The following is a 20,343-nucleotide window of genomic DNA, read 5'->3' as shown; positions in this document are numbered from 1 at the left end:
CCTGTAGTTCAATTGTTTAAAAGTAGATTTCCTTATTATGATATTGTAGCTGATGAAGAAAGAGGGACCATAGTGTTCAAGACAAATGACAATGAATTGTATCATGTTGAAGAGTTGGTCTGGTAAACAGGAGGGCGTGGGTTCAATCCCAGCCGAGGTATGGAATTTTATCCTCAATATATTTGAGAATTTGACCACAATAATAGTAGTAGCCTACTGCTGGAGTAAAGGGACTTTTCAGTCCTATCCCAGCAAGATTAACAAGGTATATTCTGTTCTATTCTATTCTCATCAGACCGAAAACACCAGAAAGTAACCAGTTGAAATATTTGCGCGTTACCACCGGGCTCCCCCTCAACTCAGTTAAATTCTCTTCCCTTCCATTCTATTTTACAGCAGAGGGAGGAGGAACTAGGTCCAGGCCTGGAGGTTTCTCCCTATCTCTACTCAGATTTGGATTTTTCACAACTTTTTACGTAGGAATCGACCTTTTATTAATAATATTTTCCCAATTGCAACTCCTCCATTGTGAACAAATAAAGTTCGTTTTCGGAACTGCCATTTTTTAATTCGATTTTTGGAAGAAAGTCAAATTTATCTGTTCAGGAAAGAAAAGCTACTTAGGGAAGAAAGGATGTGGTACTTCCCCAACCTTTATGAATGGTACACCACTGATCAAATACAAACGTATACGGAATGTCTTGAGATAGAAATACACTACCATCACGTTACCTCACGTGACGTGATAGTAGTGTGGCTGTCTTGAACGAGATGACCTACAATATTATGGGAAAAATTTGAACTACATCTTTCTGACTCCCCATGACTTCACGTGACGTCACGTGACGTTAGTGTGATTCTACTTCTAGAATGTTCGTAGAACCATAACCATAGGAAAATAAACCCGTCCATTTTTCCCACCAAACCGGTTTCTACTTCGTCTTCTTTTTCTCCTTTTTACTCTTCTTCGTCTTCTCCCCAAACATGCCCATCAGGGACGGAACCAGCTGTGTAAATATCACCGTCCCGACAAACACCAGGGCCGTGCCTGTCCAATGATACAGGGTGAATTCGTTTTGAAAATACACAATGCTGAAGAGCAGGGATACGAATTTGCGTAGGGTGATAACCAGGGTGACGGTGAGTGAATTACACTCTGTAGTCAAATAGTACACGCTGCTTATACACAGGTACTGAGTCAGTACGTTACCTGAAATACAATAGAAACAAATTTGTTCATGTCTATAAATTTATAGGTTTATTCGGCCTTCGGCCGCTGGCACAGTCGGTTTTGTTATCTTCGTAGTAAATAAAAAAATATAATGCGGCCTTCGGCCGCTGGCGAAGCCGGTTGTGTTATCTTCGTAGTAAATAAAAAAATATAATGCGGCCTTCGCCCGCTGGCAAGGCCGGTTATATTAAAAAAAAAAAAAAAAAAAAAAAAAAAAAAAAAAGTGATATAGTGCCTTGGTTATCCGGCTAGAATGAGATTTAAAAGTCCCTTTACTCCCGCAGTCTAAACAAGGTCTTACCTATGAAATTTCATAGCTAAAGTTTACAAATACCCACCTATGCAAATAAAACGTTTTTTAAAGACCATTTAGTCAAAATTTGTGTCTAAAATTCAGTTAGTCATTTGTCTTTTGATAGGGCAAAGTTTGTGTCTCAAATAAAGCTATTTCTTTTATCTTTTTAACAGGGACCTGTACCTCCACCACTATATCCAACCAGACACCTCAGTGTGTTATCCTATGCCAGCATGGCATTCCTACCTCCGGCACTCAGTATGCTGCTGCTACTGATCTGTATTGTCAGCGTTCTAGACCGGTAAGAATGGTGGTTCGATTCCCACCATCGACACAAAGGTGCACTCAAATTTAGAGTGAAAATATTTCAACGGGTTTATAGCAGTCTGAATTTCGGACCTGTACCTCCACCACTATATCCAACCAGACACCTCAGTGTGTTATCCTATGCCAGCATGGCATTCCTACCTCCGGCACTCAGTACACTGCTGCTACTGATCTGTATTGTCAGCGTTCTAGACCGGTAAGAATGGTGGTTCGATTCCCACCATCGACACAAAGTTGCGCTCAAATTTAGAGTGAAAATATTTCAACGGGTTATAGCAGTCTGAGTTTCCCTGGCTAAAGGAATAGCAAAGGCAAAAAAAAAAGAAAAAAATTGGTTTGGTTTGACATTTGATTTTGTAGCCAAAACCAAATGTCAGCCCAAAGCAATCACCCTAGTTAGGGCTGATTGAGAGGCTGACGAAAAACGCCGACCCCGTCTGAACACTTAACAATAAATATATTGCCGCTGCTTTTTGTAATAGAATGAGGTATGTTATTAAGGTTTTCTTAGGGATATCCTCCATTACTTAGCGTTAACCTCTATCACTTACCAAGTAGGTAGAACACAATGTTGGGTATGGAAATGAAACTCAAATATGAGGGTAATGAAAGCGGTGTGCTATTCACGGCTATTACTTATCGTTACCCTCTATTACTTACCAAGTAGGTAGAACACAATGCTGGGTATGGAAATGAAACTCAAATAGGAGGGTAATGGAAGCGGTGTGCTATTCACGGCTATCAGCCAGTGTTCATACAGGTTCTTGTACAGGAATGCGAACGCCGGGAGGGGAAGTAAATGCTGAAACCGAGAGAGGGTAATACAATGTAATAATCAGAAAGCCGTGTGTACTTTAAAATAACGTGTTTTGGCATTAAAAACTGGCCGTCGAAAATTTCATTAGATTACTTTTCTTCCTATAAGAAGAGGATAAGGAACGTAAAAAGTAGATTATCTTCTTCTTCGCCTTTTCCCGTGTACAGACGGGATCGGCGTTTTAGTCAGCCTCTCAATCAGCCCTAACTAGGGTGACTGCTTTGGATTTGGACTGACATCTGGTTTTAACTTTTACGAGTGGATGCCCAAATTCTCAAAGTGTGCCCAAATTCTCAAATTATAAAATTCCATACCACGGCTGGGATTGAACCCACGCCCTTCTGTCTGTGAGCTTACCGTATAGTAAAGAGCTTCATAAGGGTATTTTCCATGAGTTTTGTACAGAACTTCTTGGTAGATACCCATCCGTGCCGATATAAACAGAGCTACAGTGAGCAGCGTGATACCTGTAGAAACGAGAACATACCACTGTTAATATAATAGAATATACATATGTACCTTGTTTATCCTGCCAGAATGAGACTGAAAAGTCCCTTTACTCCCGCAGTCTAAACAAGGTCTTAATATTTATTTCATGGGTAATGTTTACATTAAGATTAGGTACTTATAGATATTATACCTTGTCGTTGTTGCTGTTGTAATTGTTGTTTTAGCGGCTTCAACTGTAGCCGAATGGTGATGGCAGAATAAAGAAAGGATATCCTTTTTCACCTGCCAAACACCGGGGTGATGGTCTCTAGCCATGTTTACTTGGCTCATCCTGAACCGCAGTCAACCATCGTGAGGACTTGTGCTTGGTCTTTAAAAGCAGAGAGAATCCTTTGAAAAACTGCCAGCTAGTTAGGGTTAGCTGTTCTCCTCCCTGTTTATAGTAACACAGCTAGACACTAGTCTACTCTCTGTTTAACGTCCCATAGTCAGACAAGCAACTTTGCTCAACTACGTATATATAGTGATCCATGAGGAACTGGATACCTTCCCGATTACCATGCGAATGTCTTGACTAAAACCCATCAAGGTGCTTTTAAGAAGGGATTAGCACTCTGGATCTTGAATTCAGAGGTTGGTGGTTCGAGTCCTAATGAAGTAATATGTGGTGTATTAAGCGGGGACATGCACAATTTATGCTTAACGCAATTAAGATTCCTTCCTTAAAATTCTAAATCAGGTACTCACCCAAACTCCACCAGAATAGATTTTCACTGTAAGACAGTTGCTCCTCATCGCTTACTCCGTATTTTTTGATCTCTTGACTAGACATGATAGTACAAATAATAATACCTGAGGACCACACAATAAATAAGTTATCTTGAATAAACGAAGGAAGTAAATTTTAAGTTTGAACAATACAATTTTTCAAATTCTTTCCCTTAGTTTACATCCCTTAGTCTTTCTTTTATTGTTCAATTATCAAAGCTCATATTGAACAGTTTCAAATTAGATTAGTTACGTTGGAGGATAGCATGCCTAATTAGGCACTAGGTCGCAGGTTCGATTCCCGCCCGGTTTACAAGTGAACTTTACTTAAACAGGTAAGGTTCGTCCTTGGAACGGCTGAATCCCTCCTATCCTTTTTTTCTCTCTCTTTTTTAATAATTAAGCAAGGTCTGTTGTAAACCTGAATAATCACCTATTATTTTGTTTCAGATAGAAAACAATGCCCTTGCATTTGTTGTAATGAGCACAAACACCAACTCGATTGACATCCAACATGAACCCAACTATTGTACATTCCAAGATGTAATCTTCTATTACCTATGCCAGGCTATACATATCCTCTCCGAGTTCTCTGTGTACAACACAAGTAACTATACCGACCTTGTGTGTACAAAAGAATCCATCGGATCTTGTTTCTCGCAACTCAACGAGCTGTGGAAATATGATGAGTTTCATGTAACTTTGTTCCGAGTGTTTGCCGTCATTTTGATTGTCAATTTGGTGCTGATTTATGTGTCATGGAATTATTACGGGGAGAGAATCTGTGAGAGATTTATGAAGCCTAGTAAGTAAATAATCTGGTGTGAAATTCACATGCCAGGGAGAAATTGAATTCAACCCAAGCTTTCAAGATAGGCGCACTACCCTCCTGGCTACCTACCTATTTAATTGTGGATTGTGGATAAATCTTTTTAATTTTGATTCAACTAAATTTTGAATATTTTCCCAATTGCAACTCCTCCATTGTGGACAAATCTTTTTAATTTTGATTCAAATAAATTTTGCAAGGTGAATTATTTTCCAGATTTTCCACCACTAACCCAGTTTCTTTTTTTTTTTTTTTTTTTGTTTCAGCTTCTCATGAGGTTCTTGAAGACTTGCGGAAGAGTGTTGCTCAATTGAAACTGCCCAAAGACTACTCTCCGAGATTATAAAACTTGAACATTTCTCAAGCCTCTAAGGCTAAAAGGAAAATTATAAAGATTATTATTTTTCCAAGTCTAAAGCTGAAAAAAAATCTGATTTTAAAAATTAATTATTTTTCCAAGCTTCTCAGAGGAAAAGAAAAACTTTTGGCATCTCTGAAAAGCTAGGGAAAGGTATTATTATTTTTAAAACAATTTTACTCATTATTCCTTCAAGTGAAAATTATTTGAAAACTAGATTTTACAAATTCAATAAACAAAAAACAAAATCAACACAGCCCAGTCATGGCAGAGAAGATCAAGAACTTCTTGAGTAAAAAGAAGTCGGATCTCAAATTCAAAAAGGCTGGTCCCGGGCATAAGCTAAGTGAAAGCAGCAGTACCAGCGGAGTGGTTCAAAGACCGGTGGTTCACCGTGTGGAGAGAGGTGAACAAACAGAGGCGGAAAAAGCGAAGGAGCATGTAGTCCCTGGAAAATAAAGATACAATAGGAACAAGTCTCATTTATAGTGCTAAGATGAACCTGAAAAGTCAAATTACTTGTAGAAATTACAGAATATCATATGTAGCGGCATAGCAATGTTAAAGTCAAATGCATGAATTTGTGAAGCTAGAGACTTGTTTTGTGATAAGAAATAGTTAATTCTTAACTCTCTATTCTTCTACCATTTTCATCAGTGTCCCTCTCATCTCAACAGTTCAGAAGGTATCAAAACCAAATCACAAGGTGTGTGTGACGAGAAGACCTACCCTAGTTTCCATCTGTTCACTTGTAGGTTTTGGTAAGTTGGTAATGTTCATCTCACTTTACACTATCCTTCCAGGTCACATTCCAGTCACAGTATGTTCAACAAATCGTTAGGATTCACTGGTCTAAACCCTTCGCCCCCTCCCCACAGTCCCACATTGTGTGTTGGGAGGATCACCTCGATCAGTGCGACCCGAGCAGCGCGTAGCGAGCATCCCCGGTACACACAGTCCGAGCATGCGTCCTGAGGCATTCGAAGCGAACAGCCTCGCACTGTCTGTACTAGGCTTTATAACTCACCTAAAGTAATCATAATAAATACACGAGACCTTGTTTAGACTGCTGGGGTAAAGGGACTTTTTAGTCTCATTCGAGCAGGATAAACAAGGTATATTCTATTCTGTTCTCTTCCTCTCTTTTCATTCGGGACAATAAGACCTTAGTAGTTACAGTTCCCTCTGATAAACCTTTTGAAGAAAAAAGAAAGGGGGGGGGTATGGTAATGATGGGGTCAACTTAGAACTTACCTAAAGTAATCATAATCACAGACACATACTTGTCCAAAGTGTACACCTTCTTCAATATAATAATCCCCATGATCATGTTAGTAATCAGGGATCCCGCTCGGAATATCATATGTAGGGGCATAGCAATGTTGAAGTCAAAGGCATAGTTATTGCAAACATTCGTGATAAAGAACATGACTACAAGTTCAATTTGGTGCTGATTTATGTGTCGTGGAATTATTACGGGGAGAGAATCTGTGAGAGATTTATGAAACCTAGTAAGTAAAAAACCTGTTGTGAAATTCACATGAACTTATTTTTCTTTTTATTATTATAGGTACCTGTTGAAAAATCTTGTTTGTGAGCAAGCGTTTCTGTGCATTTTGACATGAAATCTGACATCACAACTCTTCAAACTTTTTCATCAGAACAGGAATTAAAAATTGAATTTTTGACCTTTTAAAGTTACTTTTTCCGACTTTTGACCTCAGATTTGGATTTTTCACAGCTTTTTACGTAGGAATCGACCTTTTATTAATATTTTCCCAATTGCAACTCCTCCATTGTGGACAAATCTTTTTAATTTTGATTCAAATAAATTTTGCAAGGTGAATTATTTTCCTGATTTTCCACCACTAACCCAGTTTCTTCATTTTTTTTTTTTTTTTTGTTTCAGCTTCTCATGAGGTTCTTGAAGACTTGCGGAAGAGTGTCGCTCAATTGAAACTACCCAAAGACTACTCTCCAAGATTATAAAACTTGAACTTTTCTCAAGCCTCTAAGGCTAAAAGGAAAATTATAAAGATTATTATTTTTCCAAGTCTAAAGCTAAAAGAAAATCCGATTTTAAAAATTAATTATTTTTCCAAGCTTCTCACAGTAAAAGAAAAACTTTTGGCATCTCTGAAAAGCTATAGAGAAAGCTATTATTATTTTTAAAACAATTTTACTCATTATTCCTTCAAGTGTTCAAGTGAAAATTGATTGAAAACTAGATTTTACAAATTCAAAAAACAAATTCAACACAGCCCAGTCATGGCAGAGAAGATCAAGAACTTCTTGAGTAAAAAGAAGTCGGATCTCAAATTCAAAAAGGCTGGTCCCGGGCATAAGCTAAGTGAAAGCAGCAGTACCAGCGGAGTGGTTCAAAGACCGGTGGTTCACCGTGTGGAGAGAGGTGAACAAACAGAGGCGGAAAAAGCGGCTGCAGCGGCGGCACTGGCCAGGTTTGGCGGCCAGGGAGCCAACAGTGGCGGTTTGAAAACGTGAGTGTGTCTTTCTCTTGAAGAATTTTAGTTTAAGTAAGTAGGCCAGCCTAGTTAGCTTGGTTGGTAGCACATTTGTCTAATAAGCACTAGTTCGGATTTGTTAAAATGCAGGTCTTATTGTCTCAAAATCAAAAATAGTATGAGGACAGGATAGGAGAAAGCCAGCCACTCAAGAACGAACCATATCTTTTTAGGATAAAGTTTACCCTAGCAGGAAATGGAGCAGTTGCAAATGGGTAAAAATTAATAAATGGTCGATTCCCATGTAAAAAAAATCTGGTGTGAACATCACACGACTTTCCTTATCCTATTGAATGGTGCTTATTAGGGTGTTCTGTTGTAACATTTACAATATCTCTAACCGTTTAGTCAGTATAGCTGAAAACTGCCAAAAAGCGGTCAAATTCCGCCCACCGCAGCACCTATTTTAACCAAACGTTTTGTGTTGCATCCTTGTCACATTTGTGAACTACATACCGCGACTTGTTCGCGGTATTCGCGACTTGTTCGCGGTATTCGCGACTTGTTCGCGGTATTCGCGACTTGTTCGCGGTATTCGCGACTTGTTCGCGGTATTCGCGACTTGTTCGCGGTATTCGCGACTTGTTCGCGGTATTCGCGACTTGTTCGCGGTATTCGCGACTTGTTCGCGGTATTCGCGACTTGTTCGCGGTATTCGCGACTTGTTCGCGGTATTCGCGACTTGTTCGCGGTATTCGCGACTTGTTCGCGGTATTCGCGACTTGTTCGCGGTATTCGCGACTTGTTCGCGGTATTCGCGACTTGTTCGCGGTATTCGCGACTTGTTCGCGGTATTCGCGACTTGTTCGCGGTATTCGCGACTTGTTCGCGGTATTCGCGACTTGTTCGCGGTATTCGCGACTTGTTCGCGGTATTCGCGACTTGTTCGCGGTATTCGCGACTTGTTCGCGGTATTCGCGACTTGTTCGCGGTATTCGCGACTTGTTCGCGGTATTCGCGACTTGTTCGCGGTATTCGCGACTTGTTCGCGGTATTCGCGACTTGTTCGCGGTATTCGCGACTTGTTCGCGGTATTCCCGACTTGTTCGCGGTTCGCGGTATTCGCGACTTGTTCGCGGTATTCCCGACTTGTTCGCGGTATTCCCGACTTGTTCGCGGTATTCCCGACTTGTTCGCGGTACTAAGGTAGGTACATAAGTAGGTACTGATTTTCTCTAATCACGATCGAATAAACTACGGGCTGAAAAATTCCCGGAAGGACGGGCCCAGCTTGTTTTTTCTTCACCAAATCAGAACAGAAATTTGACTCGGTACTCTACTGCTCTTGTTTCAGATCTCAAATGTCCATTCAAGCTCAGGCGCGGAAACAGATAGAGCGAGAACGTCAAGAGGAGTTGGCGAGACAGATTAGTGCCTCGCCTGTGGTTGAGCGACGGGAACCTGTAGTCACTACCCTGGAGGCCGCGCCTGTTCTAGCTGTGAATGGAGTGTACTTTAAATGTCCCCTGATAGGTAAGACTAGTGTTGGTTTGAGTCCAAGTGATGAAGTGTTGAGTAAAGAGGATTGGATGGAGAAGATTCGAGAGTTCCTAGTCTGGAGAATGGACAAGACTAATTTTCCCTTTCTTTAGACTAATTATTTGTTGAGAGTGTTGAGACTAATTTTTCATTTGTTGATATTAATTTTCCATTTCTTTAGATTAATTTTCCATTTGTTGAGACTAATTTTTCATTTGTTGAGACTAATTTTTCATTTGTTGATATTAATTTTCCATTTCTTTAGATTAATTTTCCATTTGTTGAGACTAATTTTTCATTTGTTGAGACTAATTTTTCATTTGTTGATATTAATTTTCCATTTCTTTAGATTAATTTTCCATTTGTTGAGACTAATTTTTCATTTGTTGAGACTAATTTTTCATTTGTTGATATTAATTTTCCATTTCTTTAGATTAATTTTCCATTTGTTGAGACTAATTTTTCATTTGTTGAGACTAATTTTTCATTTGTTGATATTAATTTTCCATTTCTTTAGATTAATTTTCCATTTGTTGAGACTAATTTTTCATTTGTTGAGACTAATTTTTCATTTGTTGATATTAATTTTCCATTTCTTTAGATTAATTTTCCATTTGTTGAGACTAATTTTTCATTTGTTGAGACTAATTTTTCATTTGTTGATATTAATTTTCCATTTCTTTAGATTAATTTTCCATTTGTTAGACTAATTTTCCATTTCTTTAGACTAATTTTCCATTTCTTTAGACTAATTTTCCATTTGTTGAGACTAATTTTCTATTTCTTTTGACTAATTTTCCATTTGTTTAGACTAATTTCCTATGTCTTTAGACCAATTTTTCATTCAATTTCCTCACAGGTGATGAAGTGTTGAGTAAAGAGGAATGGATGGAAAAGATTCGAGAGTTCCTATACGCCAGTCTAGAGGATGAACAAGAGGCGGGACTTACAGCATGCCTTATCATACGAACTCTCAATTTGGAATCAGATAAAGTAAGTACTTAATCAAGTATCAGTACTTAAGTTTATATCGCTTAGAAAAATAACTTTTTTTTTTAAAGTAGGTAGGTATCTAAGAAGATAAAATAAAAGACAGGAAAAAGAGTTATAATGACAGCTTGCCCTATCAATCTTATTATACGTACTCTCAACTCGAAATCAGATAAAGTAAGTACTTAAGTTTAGTAGTTAGAACTAACTTGGAAAAAAAAGTATGTAGATATCTAAGAAGATGCTAGAGAGAAAGTTACGATGACAGCATGTGTTATACGTACTCTCAACTTGGAATCAGATAAAGTAAGTACTTAATTAAGTAATAGTACTTAAAGTTAGATCTAATTTACAAAAATAACTTTTTTTATTGCACATTTATTTTTTCCGTACTTTTATCTGTTATTGTAGTCAAATTCTCAAACAATGTTGAGCATAGGTACGTACCTACCGCAAAAAAAGTACGTTCTTACCACTTTTTTAAATCTGTTCTGATGTATGTACTTATCACCTTCTCTGTCAGCTCCCATGGCGTAGTGGTCACTGCGCTCGCCTTGCACGCAGGAGACCCGGGTTCGATTCCCGGCGGGGTCAAGAAATTTGTATTATGCAAATGATTGATTCCGTGACTGACTGTTGCGGTGCCCACTCAGCCTCGTGAGGAAAATGAGTAGCTATGACATATAAATGCACATAGCGCCCGGTGCCAGCATGGTAGGTAAACATTGGATGTTAGGATTATTGAGATATCGGAAAAATCCTACAATGCTGCAGTGAGCACCAAAGTTGTGACATAATAACACAAAGAAACTGCATTTACATTTTTATCACCTTCTTTTTCCCAGGTTGACCTGTGCATAGAGACCATTCTCAAATATTTGAAGAACATTCTGCAGAATCCGGGCGAGGAAAAGTACAGGAAAATTCGCCTCTCCAACAGGTATATCGTTTATTTTGATATTATTTTTAACAATCGTCAACTGTGTTGTTGTTTACAAATGCAAAGGACTTATTAGGCCATTTTCCTTAATGAAAACAAGGAAATTGGAACGACATCGAGAGGGAGCAGAGATACAATGATCGAAATCGGTGGAGAGGCTTCGTACATCGACCTGTCCCATGATGGAACGATTATGGATTGATTGATTGATTGATTGATTTCCTTAATGGATATGGATTATTTTAATAATCGATAGGTACTTATTTCGTCTCTCCCCCAGGATATTTCAGGAACGGGTCGCTTGTATGGAAGGAGCGTTAGAGTTTCTACGAACAATCGATACCTGATATCGATTATTCTAAAAATCGAAAGTTAATATCGTTTATTCTGAAAATCGATCAATATGATTTTCCCCCACTAACCCAGTTTCTTCATTTTTTTTTTTTTTTTTGTTTCAGCTTCTCATGAGGTTCTTGAAGACTTGCGGAAGAGTGTCGCTCAATTGAAACTACCCAAAGACTACTCTCCAAGATTATAAAACTTGAACTTTTCTCAAGCCTCTAAGGCTAAAAGGAAAATTATAAAGATTATTATTTTTCCAAGTCTAAAGCTAAAAGAAAATCTGATTTTAAAAATTAATTATTTTTTTCCAAGCTTCTCAGAGTAAAAGAAAAACTTTTGGCATCTCTGAAAAGCTATAGAGAAAGCTATTATTATTTTTAAAACAATTTTACTCATTATTCCTTCAAGTGTTCAAGTGAAAATTGATTGAAAACTAGATTTTACAAATTCAAAAAACAAATTCAACACAGCCCAGTCATGGCAGAGAAGATCAAGAACTTCTTGAGTAAAAAGAAGTCGGATCTCAAATTCAAAAAGGCTGGTCCCGGGCATAAGCTAAGTGAAAGCAGCAGTACCAGCGGAGTGGTTCAAAGACCGGTGGTTCACCGTGTGGAGAGAGGTGAACAAACAGAGGCGGAAAAAGCGGCTGCAGCGGCGGCACTGGCCAGGTTTGGCGGCCAGGGAGCCAACAGTGGCGGTTTGAAAACGTGAGTGTGTCTTTCTCTTGAAGAATTTTAGTTCAAGTAAGTAGGCCAGCCTTGTTAGGTAGCTTGGTTGGTAGCACATTTGTCTTATAAGCGCTAGTTTGGATTTGAATGCAGGTCTCATTGTCTCAAAATCGAAAATAGTATGAGGACAGGATAGGAGAAAGCCAGCCGTTCCGAGAACGAACCTTATCTGTTTAGGATAAAGTTTGCCCTAGCGGGAAATGGAGCAGTTGCAAATGGGTAAAAAATATAAATAAATGGTCGATTTCCATGTAAAAAATCTGGTGTGAACATCACACGACTTTCCTTATCCTATTGCATGGTGCTTATTAGGGTGTTCTGTTGTAACATTTACAATATCTCTAACCGTTTAGTCAATATAGCTGAAAACCGCCAAAAAGCAGTCAAAATACCGCCAACCGCAGCACCTATTTTAATCAAACGAAAAATTCCATAGGAAAGGCACCTTGGTAATCTTAAATACGCCACTAGGAACTCTTGTTTTCCGAAAAACCAGATTGAAATATTGGGAGTTATCACAGAGAGGGAGCAGAGATTGGGAAAATCCTACAATGCTGCAGTGAGCACCAAAGTTGTGACATAATAACACAAAGAAACTGCATTTACATTTTTTTTTTTTACATAAATTTGAAATCTTTTCCTCTTGTTGGTTGTTGACAAACTTGATTTAAAAATAAAGAAATACTTAAATAATAAGAGACAGTACATTTAAAAAGGAGCTTTTCTTTTCCACGGACGTGACTTCTGCAAAATTACCTTTGGATATAATTCAGTACTTTTGGGTTTTACCTATTTTAAATATCTTGAACGAAAAATAAGACATGCAGTGACACACTCTAAAAACCACTTCAAGTCTTCACTTGGAGATTTACTTAAAATACTCGGAAATCTACTTACCTATTATTTACGTTTGCGTGACAACCTGTGAATGGAAACTAGATAAGTGGTTTGTCAGAAGTCCTTCATGGCTAATTGCCCAATTATATCGCGAGTATGACAGTATTGTCGGCAGTTATCTCTTATCTTATCAAACGTAGGTAGCTTATCCTTATCACAAATCCACTTATCAAAAAACAACCTGTATATTTGCACATGTGTGAAATAGGCCATCTTTCGCTTCTACTTCAGCAATCGTTTATTTTGATATTATTTTTAACAATCGTCAACTGTGTTGTTGTTTACAAATGCAAAGGACTTATTAGGCCATTTTCCTTAATGGATATGGATTATTTTAATAATCGATACTTATTTCGTCTCTCCCCCAGGATATTTCAGGAACGGGTCGCTTGTATGGAAGGAGCGTTAGAGTTTCTACGAACAATCGATAACTGATATCGATTATTCTAAAAATCGATAAAACTGATATCGATTATTCTAAAAAATCGATCAATAATCAGTATAACATGGAGTGGAGCTGGAGAGGTCACAGAGATGGTGGGGGTGTGTACAGGAAGAACTCGATCAGCAACTTCAGCCTGTTGGACCAAGTCAGATGTTGCGACTGCCTGGCGATCAATATCAATCGATTAACCTAAATTTTGTCTCTCCCACAGGATATTTCAGGAACGAGTTGCCTGTATGGAAGGAGCACTGGAGTTTCTACGTGCCTGTGGGTTCCAGGAGTTAGAACTAGATGGAGAGGCATACCTTGTGTTCAGTGAGGAGAATAGAGAGGGCGCCATGGACCTAGAGGTAAACTAGAATAGAATATAAATAGAATAGAATAGAATGGAATAAAATAGGTTCAAATAGAGTTGAATAAAGTAAAATAGAATAGAAGAGAACAGAATAGAATGGATTAGAATTGTGGGTTCCAGGAGTTAGAACTAGATGGAGAGGCATACCTTGTGTTCAGTGAGGAGAATAGAGAGGGCGCCATGGACCTAGAGGTAATTCCGTTTTCTTCTATTATTTCCCTATTTTCTTTTAATTTATTGATATTGTTTTATTTCATTTCTTTTTCTCTGTTATTTAATTCCAATTTATTTATTCAATAAAACGTATTAGGTAGCCCAATCAATCAATCAATCAATCAATCAATCAATCAATCAATCAATCAATCAATCAATCAATCAATCAATCAATCAATCAATCAATCAATTATTTTTTATTGTTTAAATACATGATAGTATGTTAACAATGTTACCTCTACCATGATAGTATGTTAACAATGTTACCTCTTGACATCAAGCGGAAAAATTAGGAATATCGAAAAGTAATAACTATTTTTGGCCTTCCAGAAGGCTCATCACAGAAAATTATCTGCTAATTTCTATTCTATTCCATCAGGTACTCATGGACGCGCTACACTCGTGCGAGCCGCTCGCGCTCAGCGTCGACCGGAACGCCCGCGTTCTCGCGTCGACCTCGCAGGCCGCCACCTGTAGCATATCGCTCCCTCCGGAATTCTTCCACCGCGCCCCCGACGAGCTGAAGAGGGAGCAAAGAGAGAGATCCGAGAAGATGGAGCTGGAAATGACCCTGAGGACGAAAGCGATGAGAGAGAGGGATGAGGAGAGAGGGAGGGAGGTGAGGAACTATAAGTTCTGTATTGTCCGCGTCAAGTTTCCCGATAATCAGGTATCGATTGTTCGTAGAAACTCTAACGCTCCTTCCATACAAGCGACCCGTTCCTGAAATATCCTGGGGGAGAGACGAAATAAGTATCGATTATTAAAATAATCCATATCCATTAAGGAAAATGGCCTAATAAGTCCTTTGCATTTGTAAACAACAACACAGTTGACGATTGTTAAAAATAATATCAAAATAAACGATATACCTGTTGGAGAGGCGAATTTTCCTGTACTTTTCCTCGCCCGGATTCTGCAGAATGTTCTTCAAATATTTGAGCATGGTCTCTATGCACAGGTCAACCTGGGAAAGAGAAGGTGATAAAAACGTAAATGCAGTTTCTTTGTGTTATTCTTTCACAACTTTGGTACTCACTGCAGCATTGTAGGATTTTCCCGATATCTCAATAATCCTAAAGTAAAATGGCCTAATAAGTCCTTTGCATTTGTAAACAACAACACAGTTGACGATTGTTAAAAATAATATCAAAATAAACGATATACCAAATATTAATAAAAGGTCGATTCCTACGTAAAAAGTTGTGAAAAATCCAAATCTGAGGTCAAAACTCGGAAAAAGTAACTTTAAAAAGGTCAAAAATTCAATTTTTAATTGCCGTTCTAATGAAAAAGTTTGAAGAGTTGTGACGTCAGATTTCATGTCAAAATGCACAGAAACGCTTGCTCACAAACAAGATTTATCAATAGGTACCTATAATAATAAAAAGAAAAATAAGTTCATGTGAATTTCACACTGCACAGGTCAACCTGGGAAAGAGAAGGTGATAAAAACGTAAATGCGACCCGTTAAGTACTTACTTTATCTGATTTCAAGTTTAGAGTACGTATATATAACACATGCTGTCATCGTAACTTTCTCTCTAGTACTTGATTAAGTACTTACTTTATCTGATTCCAAGTTGAGAGTGCGTATGATAAGGCAATGCACAGGTCAACCTGGGAAAGAGAAGGTGATAAAAACGTAAATGCGACCCGTTAAGTACTTACTTTATCTGATTTCAAGTTTAGAGTTCGTATATATAACACATGCTGTCATCGTAACTTTCTCTCTAGTACTTGATTAAGTACTTACTTTATCTGATTCAGAGTTGAGAGTTCGTATGATAAGGCATGCTGTAAGTCCCGCCTCTTGTTCATCCTCTAGACTGGCGTATAGGAACTCTCGAATCTTCTCCATCCAATCCTCTTTACTCAACACTTCATCACCTGTGGGGGAAAAAAGTAGCAAATGGAAAATTAGTCATTTGTTTTTGTTAAAAATTGATTTCTTCTTAAGGTTCCCATAGAGAAACTGTTCCGCCCCGGGCGAGAATCGAACCCGCGATCTAGCGCTTACAAGGCAAACACGCTACCGTCCACGCTAACTAGGCTCTCAATTCGATCCGGTTGACTTAATTTTCCTTCTCTTTGATTTTGGGACGATAAAACCTCCGTTGATGGAGTTCTCTCTATCAAACCTCTACGGGAGGTAGGGGCAAAAACCGAAACAAAGTTACTCCACAATTACCTATATCTCGATTTTTTTTCTTTTCTTTTAAATTTAAGCAAGGTTTTAATTTAATTTATAAAAAAATACAGCTATTTTGTACCAAATACATGAGCCCTTGTTTAGACTGCGGGAGTAAAGGGACTTTTCAGTCTCATTCTAGCAGTATAAACAGGGTATATTCTATTCTAGTCTCACCTATCAGGGGACATTTAAAGTACACTCCATTCACAGCTAGAACAGGCGCGGCCTCCAGGGTAGTGACTACAGGTTCCCGTCGCTCAATCACAGGCGAGGCACTAATCTGTCTCGCCAACTCCTCTTGACGTTCTCGCTCTATCTGTTTCCGCGCCTGAGCTTGAATGGACATTTGAGATCTGAAACAAGAGCAGTAGAGTACCGAGTCAAACTTCTGTTCTGATTTGTAGAGTGTGTCACTGCATGTCTTATTTTTCGTTCAAGATATTTAAAATAGGTAAAACCCAAAAGTACTGAATTATATCCAAAGGTAATAATTATGCAGAAGTCACGTCCATGGAAAAGAAAAGCTCCTTTTTAAATGTACTGTCTCTTATTATTTAAGTATTTCTTTATTTTTAAATTAAGTTTGTCAACAACCAACAAGAGGAAAAGATTTCAAATTTATTAGGTACAGAATTTCAAATACCTATCTACAGAAGAGACAAGAGATCTTGTCTTTCTGTGTACGGTAGGCCTTTTCTAGTTTGTAAATTAGTCTAAAGACATAGAAAATTAGTCTAGGCAAATAGAAAATTAGTCTAAAGACAGAAAATTAGTCTAAAGAAATGGAAAATTAGTCTCAACAAATGGAAAATTAGTCTAAAGCAATGGAAAATTAGTCAAGAGAAATGGAAAATTAGTCTAGGCAAATAGAAAATCAGTCTAAAGACATAGAAAATTGGTCAAAAGAAATGGAAAATTAGTCTCAACAAATGGAAAATTAGTCTAAAGAAATGGAAAATTAGTCTCAACAAATGGAAAATTAGTCTAAAGACATAGAAAATTAGTCTAAAGAAATGAAAAATTAGTCAAAAGAAATGGAAAATTAGTCTAAAGACATAGAAAATTAGTCTAAAGTTTATTTTTAGTTTTTTCAAGATGGCGTCTTTTTTTAATCCCAAAATATTTTTTATCTTCCAAGATGGCGTTTTTTAAACCCATTTATTTAATTACTTTCCTTATATCTTCAATTATTGGGTTTTTCTCTTCAATCGGATAGTAACACAGATACCTCGGGTTTCAAATAGTAACTATCCCCGGCCTGCACCTCCTCCCTACTCCCTACCTCCTCCAATACCGCTAGAATCACAATGGAAATTCAATATACTGGCCGGCACCAGGTTCAATTCCAACAGAGTCCGGCCCGAATAATTTAACTCTTCCAAGATGGCGTCTTTCTTTAATCCAAGATGGCGCCTTTTCAATCCAAGATGGCGTCTTTTTAAGCCAAGATGGCGCCTTTTCAAGCCAAGATGGCGTCTTTTCAAGGCAAAAATTAGTTTATTTTTTTTACCTTCAAATATGGTGTCTTTTTTTCCTTTTTTTTCCAAAATTGAACCTTTTTTAACACTTTTTTTTCCAGATGACGTCTTTTTAACCCATTTTTTCTCATTTTTTACATCCAAAAAAGCGTTTTTTAACCATTTTTTTAATTATTTATTTTTCTTACCTTTTGTTATTTATACATTTTATTAGCATTTTGTTCAATCGGATAGTAACACGGATACCTCGGGTTTCAAATAGTAACTATCCCCGGCCTGCACCTCCTCCCTGCCTAGTCTAAAGAAATAGAAAATTAGTCTCAACAAATGGAAAATTAGTCTAAAGAAATGGAAAATTAGTCTAAAGAAATGGAAAATTAGTCTCTTGTCCATTCTCCAGACTGGCGTATAGCGTATAGGAACTCTCGAATCTTCTCCATCCATTCCTCTTTACTCAACACTTCATCACCTGTGAGGAAATTGAATGAAAAATTGGTCTAAATACATGGAAAATTAGTCTAAAGACATGGGAAATTAGTCTAAAGACATTGGAAATTAGTCTAGGCAAATAGAAAATTGGTCAAAAGAAATGGAAAATTAGTCAAAAGAAATAGAAAATTAGTCTCAACAAATGGAAAATTAGTCTGAAGACATAGAAAATTAGTCTAGGCAAATGGAAAATTAGTCTAAAGAAATGGAAAATTAGTCTCTTGTCCATTTTCCAGACTGGCGTATAGGAACTCTCGAATCTTCTCCATCCATTCCTCTTTACTCAACACTTCATCACCTGTGAGATATTGAATGAAAAATTGGTCTAAAGACATAGAAAATTGATCAAAAGAGATGGAAAATTAGTCTCAACAAATGGAAAATTAGTCTAAAGAAATGGAAAATTAGTCAAAAGAAATGGAAAATTAGTCTCAACAAATGGAAAATTAGTCTAAAGACATAGAAAATTAGTCTCAACAAATGGAAAATTAGTCTAAAGAAATGGAAAATTAGTCTTGTTCATCCTCCAGACTGGCGTATAGGAACTCTCGAATCTTCTCCATCCAATCCTCTTTACTCAACACTTCATCACCTGTGAGGAAATTGAATGAAAAATTGGTCTAAATAAATGGAAAATTAGTCTCAACAAATGGGAAATTAGTCTAAAGACATAGGAAATTAGTCTAGACATAGAAAATTAGTCTAAAGACATAGGAAATTAGTCTAAAGACATAGAAAATTAGTCTAAAGACATAGAAAATTGGTCAAAAGAGATGGAAAATTAGTCTCAACAAATGGAAAATTAATCTAAAGAAATGGAAAATTAGTCTCAACAAATGGAAAATGAGTTTCAACAAATGAAAAATTAGTCTCAACAAATGGAAAATTAATCTAAAGAAATGGAAAATTAATATCAACAAATGAAAAATTAGTCTCAACACTCTCAACAAATAATTAGTCTAAAGAAAGGGAAAATTAGTCTTGTCCATTCTCCAGACTAGGAACTCTCGAATCTTCTCCATCCAATCCTCTTTACTCAACACTTCATCACTTGGACTCAAACCAACACTAGTCTTACACTGATGAAAATGGTAGAAGAATAGAGAGTTAAGAATTAACTATTTCTTATCACAAAACAAGTCTCTAGCTTCACAAATTGAGAGAATTCTTGAATATTTTAATGCAAAAGTTGGAAAATGAAGAAACTTTTTTCTAGTCACTCCTCACTCGTCAGCTGACACACAAAAAAGTCAGATGATTTTGTTTACATACGAGAACATAGCTCTCTTTCGATTCACTTCCAGCAACTTTTTGATGAATGAGAAGCGAGCCATCACTAGAGGTAGAAATCGTGAGCTCTTCCAGCGCGGGAAAACTCAAATTGTTGAAATTTAAGTTGCTGAAGTAGAAGCGAAAGATGGCCTATTTCACACATGTGCAAATATACAGGCCCCGCAACAGCCAGTCACGGAATCAATCATTTGGATGATACAAATTTCTTGACCCCGCCGGGAATCGAACCCGGGTCTCCCGCGTGCTAGACGAGCGCAGTGACCTCTACGCCATGGGAGCTGACAGAGAAGTTGATAAGTACATACATCAGAATAGATTTAAAAAAGTGGTAAGAACGTACTTTTTTTAGAGGTAGGTACGTACCTATGCTCAACATTGTTTGAGAATTTGACTACAATAACAGATAAAAGTACGGAAAAAATAAATGTGCAATAAAAAAAAGTTATTTTTGTAAATTAGATCTAACTTTAAGTACTATTACTTAATTAAGTACTTACTTTATCTGATTCCAAGTTGAGAGTACGTATAACACATGCTGTCATCGTAACTTTCTCTCTAGTATCTTCTTAGATACCTACATACTTTTTTTTCTAAGTTAGTTCTAACTTCTAAACTTAAGTACTAGTACTTGATTAAGTACTTACTTTATCTGATTCCGAGTTGAGAGTACGTATAATAAGAATGATAGGACAAGCTGTCATTATAACTCTTTCTCCTGTCTTTCATTTTACCTTCTTAGATACCTACCTACTTAAAAAAAAGTTTACTTTTTCTAAGCGATATAAACTTAAGTACTGGTACTTGATTAAGTACTTACTTTATCTGATTCCAAATTGAGAGTGCGTATGATAAGGCATGCTGTAAGTCCCGCCTCTTGTCCATCCTCTAGACTGGCGTATAGGA

At 37.4% G+C, this 20,343-nt stretch overlaps 4 protein-coding genes across 4 annotated transcripts; 2 read left to right on the top strand and 2 right to left on the bottom strand.

Annotated features, from left to right (window-relative positions):
• Positions 1–503: 503 nt before the first annotated feature.
• On the bottom strand, positions 504–6,524 carry LOC103518788 (UDP-xylose and UDP-N-acetylglucosamine transporter-like). The gene is made up of 6 exons (XM_026830493.1): positions 6,346–6,524; positions 6,103–6,118; positions 3,868–3,972; positions 3,028–3,137; positions 2,514–2,655; positions 504–1,210 (listed from the first exon to the last, which is right to left on the bottom strand). The coding sequence occupies exons 1-6, from the start codon at positions 6,502–6,504 to the stop codon at positions 933–935; spliced, it is 810 nt and encodes a 269-aa protein (XP_026686294.1). The 5' UTR covers positions 6,505–6,524; the 3' UTR covers positions 504–932.
• Positions 4,338–5,137, top strand: LOC103518785. The gene is made up of 2 exons (XM_008483871.3): positions 4,338–4,693; positions 4,984–5,137. Exons 1-2 carry the CDS (start codon positions 4,369–4,371, stop codon positions 5,061–5,063), a joined length of 405 nt encoding a protein of 134 aa, XP_008482093.1. The 5' UTR covers positions 4,338–4,368; the 3' UTR covers positions 5,064–5,137.
• Positions 6,515–14,653, top strand: LOC103518784 (UBX domain-containing protein 6-like; the record flags this gene model as incomplete). Its single annotated transcript, XM_008483870.2, has 7 exons — positions 6,515–6,586; positions 6,985–7,573; positions 8,892–9,070; positions 9,936–10,069; positions 10,912–11,006; positions 13,630–13,768; positions 14,366–14,653. Coding segments are annotated over exons 2-7 (1,065 nt in total), but the record flags the coding sequence as incomplete, so codon positions are not given.
• On the bottom strand, positions 14,653–18,420 carry LOC103518787 (UBX domain-containing protein 6). The gene is made up of 7 exons (XM_008483872.1): positions 18,390–18,420; positions 18,065–18,127; positions 17,401–17,476; positions 16,355–16,533; positions 15,743–15,876; positions 14,859–14,953; positions 14,653–14,719 (listed from the first exon to the last, which is right to left on the bottom strand). The coding sequence occupies exons 1-7, from the start codon at positions 18,418–18,420 to the stop codon at positions 14,653–14,655; spliced, it is 645 nt and encodes a 214-aa protein (XP_008482094.1).
• Between the last annotated feature and the right edge of the window lie 1,923 nt (positions 18,421–20,343).

The sequence above is a fragment of the Diaphorina citri genome, unplaced genomic scaffold, assembly GCF_000475195.1.
Source record: "Diaphorina citri unplaced genomic scaffold, Diaci psyllid genome assembly version 1.1 scaffold2357, whole genome shotgun sequence".
Classification (NCBI taxonomy): Eukaryota; Metazoa; Arthropoda; class Insecta; order Hemiptera; family Psyllidae; genus Diaphorina; species Diaphorina citri.
The sequence above is the reverse complement of the archived record's forward strand: the minus strand, read 5'-3'. Positions and strand labels throughout refer to the sequence as shown.